This window comes from Columba livia, chromosome 1 (genome assembly GCF_036013475.1).
Source record: "Columba livia isolate bColLiv1 breed racing homer chromosome 1, bColLiv1.pat.W.v2, whole genome shotgun sequence".
Taxonomy (NCBI): domain Eukaryota; kingdom Metazoa; phylum Chordata; class Aves; order Columbiformes; family Columbidae; genus Columba; species Columba livia.
In genome coordinates this window covers 128,735,089-128,749,915 of record NC_088602.1, presented here as the reverse complement: position 1 = coordinate 128,749,915, position 14,827 = coordinate 128,735,089, and the positions used below count along the sequence as shown (strand labels likewise).

Below are 14,827 nucleotides of genomic sequence, written 5' to 3'. Positions count from 1 at the left end.
GGTTGACATGATGTGCTATTTCAATATGACAGTCTTCTCTCCCTATTCTTTTTCCACCCTACCTGGGAAAGGTGCGGCAGCTCTGACAGGAGCAGTGAGCCACACTGTGTCCACTGCTGTCATCTGCTTCGAGCTGACAGGTCAGATCTCTCACATCCTCCCCATGATGGTGGCTGTCATTCTTGCCAACATGGTGGCTCAGAGTCTGCAGCCCAGCCTCTATGATAGCATCATCCAGGTGAAGAAGTTGCCCTACCTGCCAGACCTGGGCTGGAATCACATAAGGTACAGTAGTAAAACAGAGTTAGAGGTGAGGAGTGGCAAAGAAATAAAGCAGAAGAGGATGAGACCATGAGTAAATAAAAGGTCATGAAAAGAGGATAGTACTACAAAGAAAATAAAAAGGCAACACAGGCCTGCAGAGAGAAGAAAAAACAAGTGGTGGAGTAGAATTAGGATTCATACACAAAAATGGAAAAAATGTTATCTTATGCTTTTCACTAAAAGCACAGGTTTGAATAATCTGCAACGTTATTGAATTTGTATTCATATTTCCAAATTGCTTCAGTTTAAAAATTTAAAAATCAAGGGTCTCGTTTCCTTTTTTTTTTTAATTCAGTGGGGTTTGGATTTTTTTTCCCCAGTAAATGACTGAAATATCATTTTATTTGGATATTTTGCATGAAACAAAATTCAGTTATTCATACACGTCTTTCTCGCTCTAGTAGATATAACATGTATAGGTATGTATATGTAAAACACCTATACGTACATGTATCTAAATGTGTGTATTTTTATGGTGGGGGGTAATGGAGTGAAACATAACTGTAATGAAAATCCAGTTGATCTGTGTTAATCCTTTTGAAAAGTTCTCTGTGGTTACTCTCACAGAAGATTATTTAGTAGCTGTATTGATGATACTTTTTAAAGAAGTGGTCATTTATATATTTCTTTAAGGAATTTGTCTGCTAGACACTTTTAGTATGCTAACTCTTCCACTTATTGCCCATAAATTCACAGCAAATACAATATCTTTGTTGAAGATATTATGGTTCAAGATGTGAAATTTGTCTCCTCCAACTGTAAATACCGAGACTTGCAAACTCTACTTCAAAGCACCACTGTTAAGACTTTGCCTTTTGTGGACTCACCAGGTAAGCAATATAGAGAAACCAGTCCTTCCTGAAGACTGTCTCAATTGAAAGAGCCAAAGAAACTAGCTTTACTCTTACATGCTGTGAAGGAGACAGTGTTACACAGTACATAAAAAATCAGCCTCCAAATCTTCCACTATGGATGACGTGTGACAGAAGGCTGTTCCAGCTCATCAGACAGGTAAACTGGAGTGTGGGCAGTGAAGCAGATAGAGCAGGTAAGGGACATGTGGGGAAAGTTTGTGGACTGAACTGTGACAACAGTTCAGGCTGTCTAATTAGCAAGTCTTGTTTGTTAATTGTAAACAAACACAGAGAGTACTTAGGAGACCTTGAAGAATCCTTGAACCATGGCTTTTGGGGGGACTTCTCTGTGCTGAAACCTAATTTTGAGCAAGCACTTGTCAGTGGGTACTTTCTCGGTTACTAGCAGACTGCAGGTACTGCTGATACAGTTTCCTGGTAGCTGCCATCACCACCAGACGTTTTGCCTCTCTTTCCTCTCTGGAGCTGCGCAAGACAATTATTGTCTTGGATGTAAGGATGTCTTGCATCCTTGGATGTCTTGCATATGTAAAGAGGCTGCTTCTGGTGTGGTGCTGAGGGGTGGCACAACTTAAGGATGGTGAGCTTCCTACAGCCCTACAGTGTTTCAGCAGCAACTAGCTGGGTTGGTCAAAGACTCCTTTATAGCTCTAGATAGTGCTAGTCCAAGCACTTTGAAGAGGCAGGAGGGAGGATGGGACAGTATGTGGCAGGGGATATTCAAAACCCTTAAGTGGCTTAATGTCTTCTTTGCTCTGTGATATGCAGAAACTATGATCCTTCTGGGGTCTGTAGAGCGATCTGAACTGCAGGCTCTCCTCCAGAGACATATAAGCCCAGAACGGCGGCGGCTCCTCAACAGAGAAATGCAGCAGAAGCTGTCTGAGGCACCCTATGATGGACGCAGCAAGGGACCGTGGGCAAACCTGCCAAAGCTGAAGCATGAATCTTTTGCTTATGTTGATGAGGATGAGGATACGGATGAGAAGGGAGAGGTGAGGGAGAGAAGTGATGAGATTGCAACACAGAGACTGCTTAAAAAGCAGTAAAACATTTGGAGAGACTGAGAAAGAAATGACACGTGGTGGACTCTGTTTTCTCTCCTTTCTTTAACAGCTGCCTCGACCCCCAAGTCCCACTGCAAGTTACCCAGAGGAGCCCAACGGCCCAACAAGTCCTCTTAAACAAATGTCTGAAACTTTGGAGCCGCAGCAACTCTCAGGTATGGTAACATATGGCATGCCTCAGCAGTATCCTAGCCAGGTTGTGGAAGCTTTCATGCTGAGTGTGTGTACATGTGTGTGTGAGGTTGCCGAGAAGAACTCTCTGTGCTGATCCTGTAGTAAAGGTACTTTGTTAATGCACCTCAACATCAGTGTGACCTACCTGGAAATATCTTCTGTTTGTGATCCCTCAGAGAGCACAGCAAAAGTAGGCCCACTCAGGCTTCTCTCTCTGCCAGTACTCCCCACTCCATCCCTTGCAATAACATCTCCTCAGACATTTTCTGCAGAGTCTGCGTGGAAGGGTGCCATCTCTTGCCTCCTTCAACCCATGAATTAATTTCCCTGGGAAAAGCCGCATGAGACCTAAACATCTGTACTTGGTTTTTGAGTAGCTTGGGCTTTTGCTCATCTGTCTCCAAAACTGAACAGCTCCTCCTTTGAACATACATCTATTTGATTCAGCTACATTAGCATGGTGGACAAATATTGTTTTATTGTGTTCTTTGTATTCCACTCCAGCCTATATTAGCTTTGCTTCCAAGACTGTACTCATAGTTCATTTCTGATTCATATCTCACGTATACTTGATTCAGGATGGTGGCTTTTTTCCCTTTATGTGTCTTGAAATATGTAGAGAGTGAGTAAGCACAGAGGTATAGCCCAGTCCTGAGAAGGAATACAGAGGTTAAGGCTCTGGCTCATGCTTTTAGGCATCCAAATGTTAGCATGTAATATAGCATATAGCACATGCTGGTTCCACAACAGCACTCATGTATGACTAAACTTCTAAGGCAAAGGAATATCCTCTTTATGCTTCCAGGACAGTAAAATGCTGAGACAGCCATCCACTTCCCTTAGCAAAGCAGAAAAAGAATCACATGAAAACAAGGACAGTGTGTGAGACATTTTACATTAAGCTAGTACTGATCCAGAAGTGACAAGAGGAGGTGGAGCAGGGTGACTTCATGAGGCTTTCCCTGCCATAATTTTTAGTTCGGTTTGCAGCTGTTATTGTTTCTGAACAAACCTTCCTCTACAGCCTTGTTCACTTCATAACAGCACCAAACCCTACCTCCTCCTCTTTCCTAACTCCTGACTGTCCTGCCTGGGAGAATAATTCTGCAGTTTTTTTCATTCTCACTGCTGCCACTGCTGCCACAAACCATGGACTAGTCACCCCTTTGTACCTGTCACATTCAGGCTGTTGATATATTTTGTCTTTGAAGTAATTTCCAAATTCTCAACCCCCTTCCTATGCTCATCCTCCAAAGCACTTTCTCTTTGTGGACTGCAGAAACGGCCATCACAGCCATTTACCCCTTGTATCAGATTTTCTGCTATGTTAGTAGTCTTGCTTCTGTTTTGTTTTTGTTTGTTTGTTTGAGGTTTTTTGTTGCTTTATTTTGGGTTTTGGTGTTTTTATTTGTTTGTTTTTTTCTTCAGGGACACTGATCTATTAGTATTATCTGCAAGGGTTACTTTGTAATGGTTTGTTTCCTCTACTTGAGGAAAAGATATTGCATGGGAAGATTTATTCTGACATGTCCCAAACACCATCTCACAAAGTGAATGCTAGATTGTCACTGGCTCATCTAGCATCTACTCTGTTCCTCATATTATTTCCCAGTCTGCCTTAGGCAAGGAGATGGGCTTGAGACTTTGTAATTTTGGCTCTCATTTGTTCTTTCTTATACATGTGGTTTTTTTCATCCTTCAGGCAATTTCAGGAATCTGAGGCAACTGATCCAGCATCTCTTGTGCCATTACAACCATCCACTTGAAGCAGAGAGTGTCGTCCAGGTTAGGGGAACAGAGACGTAGTAGTATCCTGAAGAAGGAAGGGAATGCAATAGAATAGAATCTACTGCTCAGAGCTATTCAGCATTTGGCCAAAGCATGTACACACTTATGCTCCTAAACTCTGACAGCATCAGTGGGGAACTCCATTCAAGGAGAAAGGGTGTGATTACTGTAATTACACTCTTCCTAAAGAGACATCTGTGCTCAGGTGTCAAAGCTACCTACCCTAATGACTGAGAGTGGGCATCTGTTTCTCAGCAAATAACGCTGTTTTGACCATCCTGGAATGAAGTGCAGTCCTATTCCATCTGGCCAGATGAAAAAATTCTGGCCAGATAAAAATGAAAAAAATGTTTTGGCCTTGTACCATGTTAGATGTCCTCGAGTATCTGATATATCTGCACAGGGTTAGTGGATATCATACAGAGCCTATAGTAGACCCGTCCACTCTAGAGCAGTGATTGGTCACCACGTGGGATATTTGAGAGCATCTAAAGCAGTACTTCGATGACCATGTTTAGGCAACTGAATTGCTTCACCAGCATTCCACAGTCAATCTTCATGGTCAAAGGAAGCACAGCAAGTACAGAGTACACTTTATAATGTATGACTATAAAGAGAATCTAAACACTCCATAATATACCATTAGGAACAAAAAAGGGGTCATACAGGGTAAGGAGGATGTGCAATTTTTTTCTTTTCTGTACTCTGTGAAACTGTGGGGTCCTTACCTGTCATGAACACTGTTTCCTCCTACAGGAGCCGGCAGAAGTCATTGAAACAATGAGGCCAGAAGAGGTAAGAGTGAGTGCAGAAAGGAAGTGAGATTAAGTGCTTCTTTTGCTCATTTCCTATAATTTGCAATGCTTCCTGAACTCCAACAACACCAGTGATTGCCACAAAAAAAAAGCTATAAAAAAAAAAAAAAGCTAAAGCCATTTTCTTCTTAGAGTTGCACAATGGGCAATTCTCACCCAATAAGAGACAAAATTATTTTGCTAAATGTGCTGAGTAAGACTCTGGCTAATCCAATCTAGCTTAGAAGTCAGCCCTGCTATGAGCAGGGTTTGGGACTAGAGACCTCCACAGGTACCCCCTCACCTAAATCTTTCTGTGGGTCTATGTTCTTTCTTCATATCTACACAAAGGAACTATTATCTTGCAATGGCAAGTGGAAGATGCACTGAGAAAGGAAAGCTAAGATGTTAATTCCCTCTTTAAGCAGGAAGGAGCAAAACCTCACCTTTCTCAGAAGACCTCTGAGGTACTGGAATTGCTCTGTTTTCATAGGGACTTCACATTTGACATGGAAGTGATGGGAAACCTGAGGGGTGTTATATAATGGGCAAAATGAATGATCTACATAGGAAGGAAGAAGCATTGTTCTGGTACTAGTTTAGGTATGGAAGACAGCAACACTGCTGATTGCTGTAAGAGTGATTCCTCTTCTTTACTGTGTCAGATAGATGCTTGGGAACAGGAGGAGTTGAACAAGAATGTGTGTTTTGACAGCTGCCACATAGACCCTTCCCCGTTCCAACTGGTGGAGAGAACTTCCCTGCATAAGGTGGGTGCAGATGTCTCTCTGAGGCATACACTGTTTTTTTTCCACTGTTTTTATCATTGCAAATCTAGTCTATGACTTATTTCTTCTCCTTGTCTTCACCTACAACTATTATCACCAGGTACTTCCACATCCAGCTACAGAAGTCAGTTTGTTCCTATGACATTCTGCATGTATGACATTCTTGCATTTCCTGCAAAATGAAAGGCTACATGATAAGTCTGAGTGCATTTATTAAAATATCTTTTGGACACGACATAGGATTTCCCAGTCACTATATTAACGGAAGTATTGTCTGCCTTGCTGCTGTGGGCATCACACTGAGATTTACACTCTGCATTGTCAGTGTGCAGCTCTGGAATGAGTTCATCTGGATTTCTCAGGGCGTTTCTGTCAAGGTGTAGCGTCTGCCTCAGTGCATGAGAAGAGTCACTTGAAACCACCCTAAATCATCAGCTCTTTGTTGAACTGAAGGGCAAGAAAAGAGGAAGCTCGTTCATACAACTTCTAGTGTTAGCACAAGATGTCAAGGGGTAAAAGCAATGACTGTAGATCAGGAGTAAGAGAGGACTGGGCTTTCGCTCGGTGGAAGGGGAAAGCAGTCTACTGAAGCAAAAGTGCACAGTGCATGTTTTTTATCAATATTGATTTAATGTGAATGGTCAGTATATGCCTTGCACAAAATTAATTAGTTATCAAAGGGGTAAGATCTCAGCCTTGAGCAAAATAAGAACAGGTTAGCATATACTTAAGATGAGTCTGGTGCTTTCTAAAGGGCTGGCTGAAGTTACCTTAAAACCACTAGCCTTTATCTTTAAGAATATAGGGGTTACATGAAATTATACCTGAAAACTGCAAACAGGGAAAGTTTCATATCTCTCTCAAAAAAAGAGCAAATGAGAAACTCTGAAATAACAGAGAAGTCAGCTTAACTTGCATGCACAAAAAATGCAGGAATAAATAATCAAACTATCTGAGGTATGCATACGTGGGGCTAAATGTGAGACTACTGACAATGACAGGAGTATCACAGCTTATCATGATCAAATTGTATTTAACGAGTCTGATTTGCTTTTATATCAGAGTAAAATGTCTTGTTCCTAAGAACTGAGATTTCTCCTAGTTTATTATTGACCATGACATTCAATGTCTCATGTGATGTTAAAAAAAAAAAGCAAACACCAGCTGTGAAAGAATGACTTCATCTAAGGCCAAAGGTAAACTCCAGCTACAGCTCAGCTTAAAGAACTTGGAGGTTGGAAATACACCACAGATGAGCACTGAAAATGCAAAAGCTTTAGAAAGTCTGATTATGAAGGACATAAAATGGGGTATATTTAGGCTGAAGAAGACTGATGGCAGTGTGATATCTGTCCTTTGAAGAAGGCTTTGTAAGATAAAGGGAATAACTTGTTTTTGGTGTTCCCACTGCACTGGATAAGCAGAAACAAACTTAGCTTCTGACAGAAAATATTCTGGAACGGGAAAAAAAAATCTTCTGGTGTTAAGGAAAGCACTGGAATAAAGAACCTAAGCAGGTTCTGACTCTGCATGTTGCTATATGATAGTTTAATTTTCAGCACCAAAATGAAATAGGATCTGCCTAAGTCCCAAAATACATAGGGTGCTGCATGTGAATCTCTGTTTGCCACAGGCCGGATGACAGTGACTTTGAGAATGTACGTGTTCTCCATCACCAACACACTCCCAACTATGGCTGTACAGCAAAAGGATGAAAATGTAGTACTTGTTAGCTACAAAAGGGGAAGGGAAGAGGTAGTTTCTCACTGGGATAACTGCAGACTTGTGAGCTTTTGTGATTCCCATTTCTAAATCCCAAGTCCCAGCTCTAGCACTAAGTATCATGTTACCAGTTTCCAAAGTCCCTGAAATGGTCTTTTATATTTTTGCTCATAGACGCATACATTGTTTTCATTACTGGGCCTCAGTCATGCCTATGTAACCAGTATGGGAAAGCTGAGGGGAGTGTTGGCTTTGGAAGAGGTAAGTACAGATCCTTTCATCTCCTCCTGATCAACTGCAAATGTCCTGTGGATCATTGCAACAACCTACAGGTGCTGGAGGATCCAGCTGGGAATATATATAACTGCAATTACTAAATTTTCAATCCAGTGTGGAATTCCGAGTCAGCCCTTTGGAAGACATGTAGAGGAAAGGATGAGTGTATTTCAGAGGAGGCAGCAGGTGTTGTTTACGGGGTTGTTACATGGTTCATCCTTTTCTTAGCTGAGTGGTTAGTACTGTCTCTGAAAGTGGTATGGAATTAGTTTTTTACCATGGAACGAAAAATAACACCACCAATGTAAAAGATAATCTCCACAGGCCCCAGAGGTAGAGCTGTAACTCTCTTTATTTGTGATCCCTTTACTCTGGAAAGCAGATGAACTTTGCTTTGCAGAGCTGGGTCAGCGTCCCTTTCATCCTTTTTTTTCTGAACTTTTTCTCTTCTCATAGCTCCAGAAGGCAATAGAGGGCTCCACACGGTCTGGGGTTCGCCTCCGCCCACCCCTTGCCAGTTTCCGTGACACCAACCGGACTTCCATTAGTAGTGAGAAGGTCAGTCAGGCCACTCAGGTGTGGAGCCAGCAGGACAACTACATGGCAGCAGCACAGCAAGCAGCAAACTTGGGCACAGAGAGCCCACTGCCTCCCTGCTCACACTCCCCCCAGCCCTCACACTTGCATGAAGAGGGGGAAGTCCTGTGCTCCACTTATGCCACTGATACTGAGTTGGAAGAGATGGAGCTGACAGGGCCAGTTGCTGAAAACATCTCGGACATCCTCAAGGACATAAGCCTACACTCCACTGACCTGGATGTGGATGAAGATGAGTATGATGTCTCCTTATAGGTGGTGTGAGGGGAGTAGTCCATCACGTTCTTCAGTTGAGCCAGTCTTCTTGTGTTTGCTCCTCAAAGAGAAGCTTTTGGATGTTCTTTGCAATCCCCAAAGAGGATTAATCCAGCTGGGAGAAAGGGCATTGGACTGATCCTTATTCTGTGGCTTTCTTTCTGTGCAAAGCGTGTTAGGCTGTTAAACTATGTGGGTGTGTGCAGCAGTCAGATGTGGACTGCAAGGTGGCTAAGGGCAGGCTCATGTACATGGCAGAAGTGATTGTAATGGGACACAAATATTGCTGGACACAATCAGGATGCTCTGGGAATTTCTGCCATGTAAAAAGCGGAGGAGGAGCATTCTCCATTGGTGTCATTGTTCCAGTAACACTTGGCCTGCATGACCCAATGTTAACACAGCCAGACCTCCAGCCTAGAAGCATATTGCTGCTTCTGACTGCAATCATGTCCATGTTGCTGCAGCTCCTTATCACTTGGCTCTTATCTTGCATCCTCCCCAAACATTCCCATGTAGAACATTTTTCTTCTTTCTCAATTTTTACTCTGGGATTTTCCTGGATGGGGATGTAGTTAGGAGCTTCTCCTCTGTCCTTCGCTGAGCTGTTCCCTAAAAACAGATGGGAGGAAAATATTTGATCTATCTCTCATGTCTTCAATTCAGCCAGTGCTCTAAGAAAAGCACTGGGAGGGAGGAAAGCCTCTTTGTTCTCCCATGATCTCTGGATTTTTTAAATAGAATGGGAAAATCTTAAATGGGGACATCCTCAGTGTTGGAGGGAGAGGAGTAAAACAGCGTGTATGCACCTATATTTCAAACACCTGTGTTTTTCTCTGAATCACTGTTCACAATTTCTACAAAGTTAAAGTCTTAAAATACAAGAACTCAAAAAAAAAAAAAAAATTGAGTCTTAGCAGGCTGCCAAGAAATACAGCAGAGGAAAGCCACATTTTCTACACTTTGAAAACAGGTTTCTCTCTGAAAACTCCTGCTCTCTTTCCTGGTAATTCTACCCTGCCTACTTTCCACATATTTCTGCGTACCTCAGATCTGAGAATTCCAGCTCTCACTTTTGTCAGCTTGTCTCTAACAGCAGAGGCCTCAACCCTTGTCTTCAGCGTCCCTCTCTATTCCAGTTCTAAGTCTGGAGTTCTTGATCTGTATCTGGCAAAAAGCTGTCCTGTCAGTTTGTGTTATGCATGCTAAAGACGCTGCTTTGTTTAACTCATGGTCCTTGTGAGGTTTTCTCAGTAAATAGGCAAAATCAAATTCTGAGTATTCTGCAGCTTTCCTCTAACATTTTACATTTCTTTCTAGATTATTTTTGGTGTGTCATGGGACTTGGATGTAGTGGATATATTTCCACTTATCAGCAACAGAGAAGAAATCCAGGCTCTGAGAATATGTTCTTGCGGATATTTTCCAGCATGTTGGGTCACATCCCCTTTCCTGATATTAGTTAAGCATTATATGACTTATAGTGACTTGTTTCAGCTTAATAGGTGTTTTTCATAATCTGTCTCAGGAGCAAGTGAAAAATATCATTACCTCTAACCTGTTCTCCCTAGGAAAATTCCCTCCTGGCCTTAATTCCAAGAATTGACCTTGCAGCAGTTCCTCTCTGATGATGCTCATGGATGGAAGAGTCTGTGACAAGCTTATAGTAGAAGGAAATCTCCCCAGCTAGTCTCTTGAAGAGGGAGAGATTTATTTTTGCTGTCTGGAATTCAGAGACCACCAGCTCTGTATTGTCTTAACACATGATCCCCCTCTATAAGCTAACTGGGGGCAGCCTTTTCCTGCCTAAGTGATCTTCAGTCCTCTGAGGGTCACCCTGCCCTTGTGAGATGCCAGTGGTGATCTGAGGGCAGGTCTCTTGTGCACACCAGCTGCTTGCATCCACCAGAGGTTTGTGGCACATTTCTGGCTTCCAGGCATTAGCACATAGCTTCCTTGCTACTTTTGTGTCACCTTCCCCTGCAGAGAAGAGTCAAAACAACTGCTGTTTTTTCTCAGAGAACTGTAATAGAGCTTTAAATAAGCATGAGACTTTTAAAAACCTACAAATGTGCAGTGAGTGGCAGTACTCTGAGACCAAACCTGATCTGATGGTCCACACATGGTCAGGAAGAACAAGTTTCTCCAAGTCAGCTCCAGCAAGTACTAGCAAGTACAGGCTTGCATTTTGCAGCTTAGCCAAACACTTGCACTGAGGCAGATGAGACACGGAGAAACTTTGAAGCTGGAGTCAATACACCTCCTCCTCCTCCTCACTTCTGAATACAGATATATGTTCTGCTCAGTCCCACAAATTTTCCTACAGTGTGTTACAGAAGAACTGGGATCTGACTGGCTGAGGAAGCAGATGGAGTCTAAATCAAAGCCAGCGGGCATATGAGTCATGACAGACAGATTGTGAGCTTGGGAAGATGAATCTGGAACTAAAATGATGGAAATGGAGAGGCTTGGGGAGCTCTAAGTAAGACACAAGCTAACCTGTTGAGTTTCTTGAGTTTGTCGCCTGAGAGTACAAGAGAGCACACGTTTGCCCACACATCCACACACACATATCTCTCCGTTCCTATCACATTTAGCTGTCTGGAGTTACTATGAGGAGCTGGAGTTCTCTCTGTGGGGAAGCCAAAAGGTGAGTGTTACTGCTGCTCTTTGGAGGCATTACTCAAGATCCATTCCAGGTATGCTGTCACCCTTGGAGCAAAAGCAGCATTCATCTGCACCATTTTCTCACCTGGGAAAAAGTATGCATACACGAATGTGTATAGGGGGCCAGGAGGAGACAAAATACATATTGCAAAGACGGTTTGTGATGGCTGAAGTTGTTTCCACTTCCATTTTAACAATAACATCTTCACTGAGCTGACACCAAGTACTTCAGTAAGTGTAAAATGTGCAGTCAGCTGACACTGAGCCATTGTCAAGGGAACCCTAAGCTTACACCCTCTCAGGCAATCCCAGTATGCCCCCTCAAAGTTTAAATTTGAAACCTTTGTCTAGCAAATAAAGTCACAGTGACGTCACTCTAAAACCTGCATCCTATCCAAGTAGCACAGACTTGGCTATCTGCACACAAAAATACTTTTTCCCCAACCCAAAATACTCCCAGAATTTGTATCAGTCCTGAGGCTTTCCCATTCAGTTAGAAAGTCAAATCTCAGACCTGCCCCCAAAAATCCAAGCACAAGCCTTGAAAAACAAGAAGCCCGTAGGCTGTTTTGAACGACAGAAGCTTGCTTTTCTCCTAAAACAGCATGTGAAGTTGCTTAGAATGATTGTTTTGGGCAGAGATTCATGTTATACCAAGCTTGCCACTACCACTCAAAGCACTAAAATATAGCTGATTTTGTTCAGTATTTTCAATTCCAATCACCTGTTGAACTGCATTTGGTATCCAACATATAATAGTCTGAGAAGAATATGATAGGGAAAAATCTCCATCACAGCAGATAATTCTGGGAAAACACCACCACTACCATCACCACAAAAAAATACTTAAAAAATCCTTTGACCTTGTATCTTCAAGATAAATGTAAGTCTTAATTTCAACTGATTGCCAGTTTACTGATATTCAGTTAATGAAGACAAGAAGTTATCTATTAAATTTTAATCTAACAAAAAGTTGAACTCTTGCTTTTATATGGCATTTAAATGTGAAAGCAGAAGTCCTGTTTTTAAACTCATCAATATAAAGAACTGAAAAAATAAGAAAGACCCAAGGCTAAGACACTTGGTCATGATTCAGATGAAGGAGAAAACACATGGAGATGGGCTGCTGGAGAATGAGAAAAATTTGCCTGAACAATGTAACTTTTATTGGTTGGCAAATTATTTCAGACTAAAAAAGAAATCTCGTTTTCTAACCCTGTAGACAAAATGAGTTAGTACAAGCAGAAATAGAGACACAGACTCAAGAGTTCATAAAAAATCAGCTGCTCTCCACAGTATGCAAACACTGTGTAGACGTGTGTGTTTTGTGACTGAAGAGTACAAGACAGGGCAATAACCAGCTGAGCAAGTAAAGATCCCTCTTTGTCAAATTAGTCCAACCCCAGGAAGGGTATAATTAAAAATACACTATTAAAAATACTGTCATAGCAAGAACTAAGTTGTTCTTGGCCACATAACCAAGGATCTGGGCACAGCTCTCTTAACAATTTAAACAATACTGGAGACCAATCATAAGTATTTCTACACAAAAGCCATGCCTGAGCCTTAGTACTCTCAAATAGAGAAAAATATATTTTACCTTAAACAAAACTATTTAAGGCTTTAATTGTGGGAGGCAAGCTAAAACTGGTCCTGGCAGTAAACTGCAGGCTCTCATTGTGTGCCTACCCCATACAGCCAACCCTGTGCACATGTACACATACACATGCACACACACAAACATCACCTTTTCCAAATCACATGTGTGCAATAGTAGATAGCTCTGCAACTGGGTTGCCTGTGCTTTGAGCCATATCCCCTCCCTCAGCTTGCTGGAAGTCAGTAGTCCTGATGTAGCTTCACAGCACTAAAGACACTACTGTGAACACTGCTGGGATTAGTGTACTAGCTAAATGAAAGCAGTCTCAGCCAAACCTACCCCTAGTTCAAACATTTGCCTTTCAAATGAGCCTTTGCTTGCATCCCAGCAGTTTTGGTGTGCTGCTTGTAAAAGCAGTTGCTGAAATTTATCTAGCCAACTTGAAGGATTGCACGTGATATGGAGGACAAAGTATATTATGGAAAAGACCAGTAGCAAATTTATAAAGGAAACAATGTAGAAAAATGAAAATGCAAATTGTCTGCTTTATATTAACAACAATCTAAGAGCTGCTAATATCTGGCTATTTACTGAATAGCTACTTACTTAGCTTGAAGAACAGAAGGCAAAAATACAAGACCTACCATAATATGTTCAGAATTACAGTCACACAAACTCAAGTTAGAAACTTTTCAGTTTTTCCACACAGAACAGGGCAAAAGACAGTAGTGGAAGGCTTATGAAGAACACATTTGCAAAAAAGATAAATCCGCTTCCTCCCTTACTCCCCTCCCGCCCCCGCCCCCAACTTCTGTAGTACACTTAAGCAAACAAGCTCTGAAAATAAATGGGAGCTGTGAGGTAACTGAATTATGACCAAATGTCACAGAATCTTATCACAGAATCAAATTTGCAGTTTCTCTGGCACAGAAGATATGAGCTATCTGAGGGACTGTATAGAAAATACTCTTGCAGCTGCTAAAGTGCTGAGCCAAGTGTGCAGCAAGTGGTCTTATGCCCTTTCCATTTACTGTTTTCATTAATGACTTGAAAGTAACATATAAGAGCTTGTAAGATAGTATAGAGAAGTATATTATAGATTTGCCATCCAGTCTAAACAGAGAAATAAACAGAAATTAGAGATCAGTGACTGGGGCAGGTACCACAGAATTATGTTTATGTTGGGGCTAAGCAGCTAAATCCAAAGGAGGCATACTTAACCGAGGGATAAATCTAGACTAGTGTTATGGTAAAAGATTTCTGCTAGGTGAAGCACTCAGCAGCTGGACACCATCTTTGTAGTATAATGTGAAATTGAGATAAAAAGACATTTTTCCTATGCAGAGGTACAACTTCCAGGCCCAGAGACATGTTATTTTCCCAGGGACTCAAGTCTTAAGCATATATGGAACAACTGATTTCATTTGACACACTACATGAAAAAAAAAAAAAAAAAAAAAATAAAAAATTTAGAAATCATTTGGGAAAAAGAAAGAAAAAACATAAACAACAACAGCAACAAGAACTAAAAACCAACAACAGAAATGAGTACTAGGGGACTTACAGGATTGACAAAACCAAACAAACTAAAGGAGTTAAGTATGTGTGCCTTATGTAAGTCACAATTAATTATAGGAACACAATTATGCAGACATACATACCAAAGAGTGGGTGGGAATCTATTCAGTAGCAAAGGCAGGTAAACTGGAAGGAAGTAAATTACTTCAAATATTATAGAACACAGAAAGCAAAGATCAGCTAAATAGGCCTGATTGTGAAATATACCACTAGGCCTTAAGCAGGGCCAGCGACACTGAGTAGTCCCTGTAAGAAACAACGGAAAAGTGCAAGTATCTTCACAAGGAAATAGGTATCTTTTACGGCTAGAACTTAAAATTCT

General features: G+C 41.5%; 1 protein-coding gene across 9 annotated transcripts in view; it reads left to right on the top strand.

Annotated features, from left to right (window-relative positions):
• CLCN1 (chloride voltage-gated channel 1) overlaps positions 1 to 14,253 on the top strand; it is a 78,901-nt gene extending 64,648 nt beyond the window's left edge. For 8 of the 9 annotated variants that reach the window (XM_065028397.1, XM_065028354.1, XM_065028356.1 and 5 more), the window contains 9 exons: positions 72 to 285; positions 1,021 to 1,154; positions 1,968 to 2,194; positions 2,316 to 2,421; positions 4,143 to 4,225; positions 4,985 to 5,023; positions 5,688 to 5,792; positions 7,707 to 7,793; positions 8,265 to 14,253. In XM_065028397.1, coding sequence (XP_064884469.1) covers positions 72 to 285; positions 1,021 to 1,154; positions 1,968 to 2,194; positions 2,316 to 2,421; positions 4,143 to 4,225; positions 4,985 to 5,023; positions 5,688 to 5,792; positions 7,707 to 7,793; positions 8,265 to 8,660 — 1,391 coding nt within the window. In that variant the 3' untranslated portion in view covers positions 8,661 to 14,253. Of the gene's footprint in view, positions 1 to 71; positions 286 to 1,020; positions 1,155 to 1,967; positions 2,195 to 2,315; positions 2,422 to 4,142; positions 4,226 to 4,984; positions 5,024 to 5,687; positions 5,793 to 7,706; positions 7,794 to 8,264 lie in introns of those variants that run through there. The other variant, XR_010465813.1, reaches the window with a different exon arrangement.
• Positions 14,254 to 14,827: the final 574 nt, after the last annotated feature.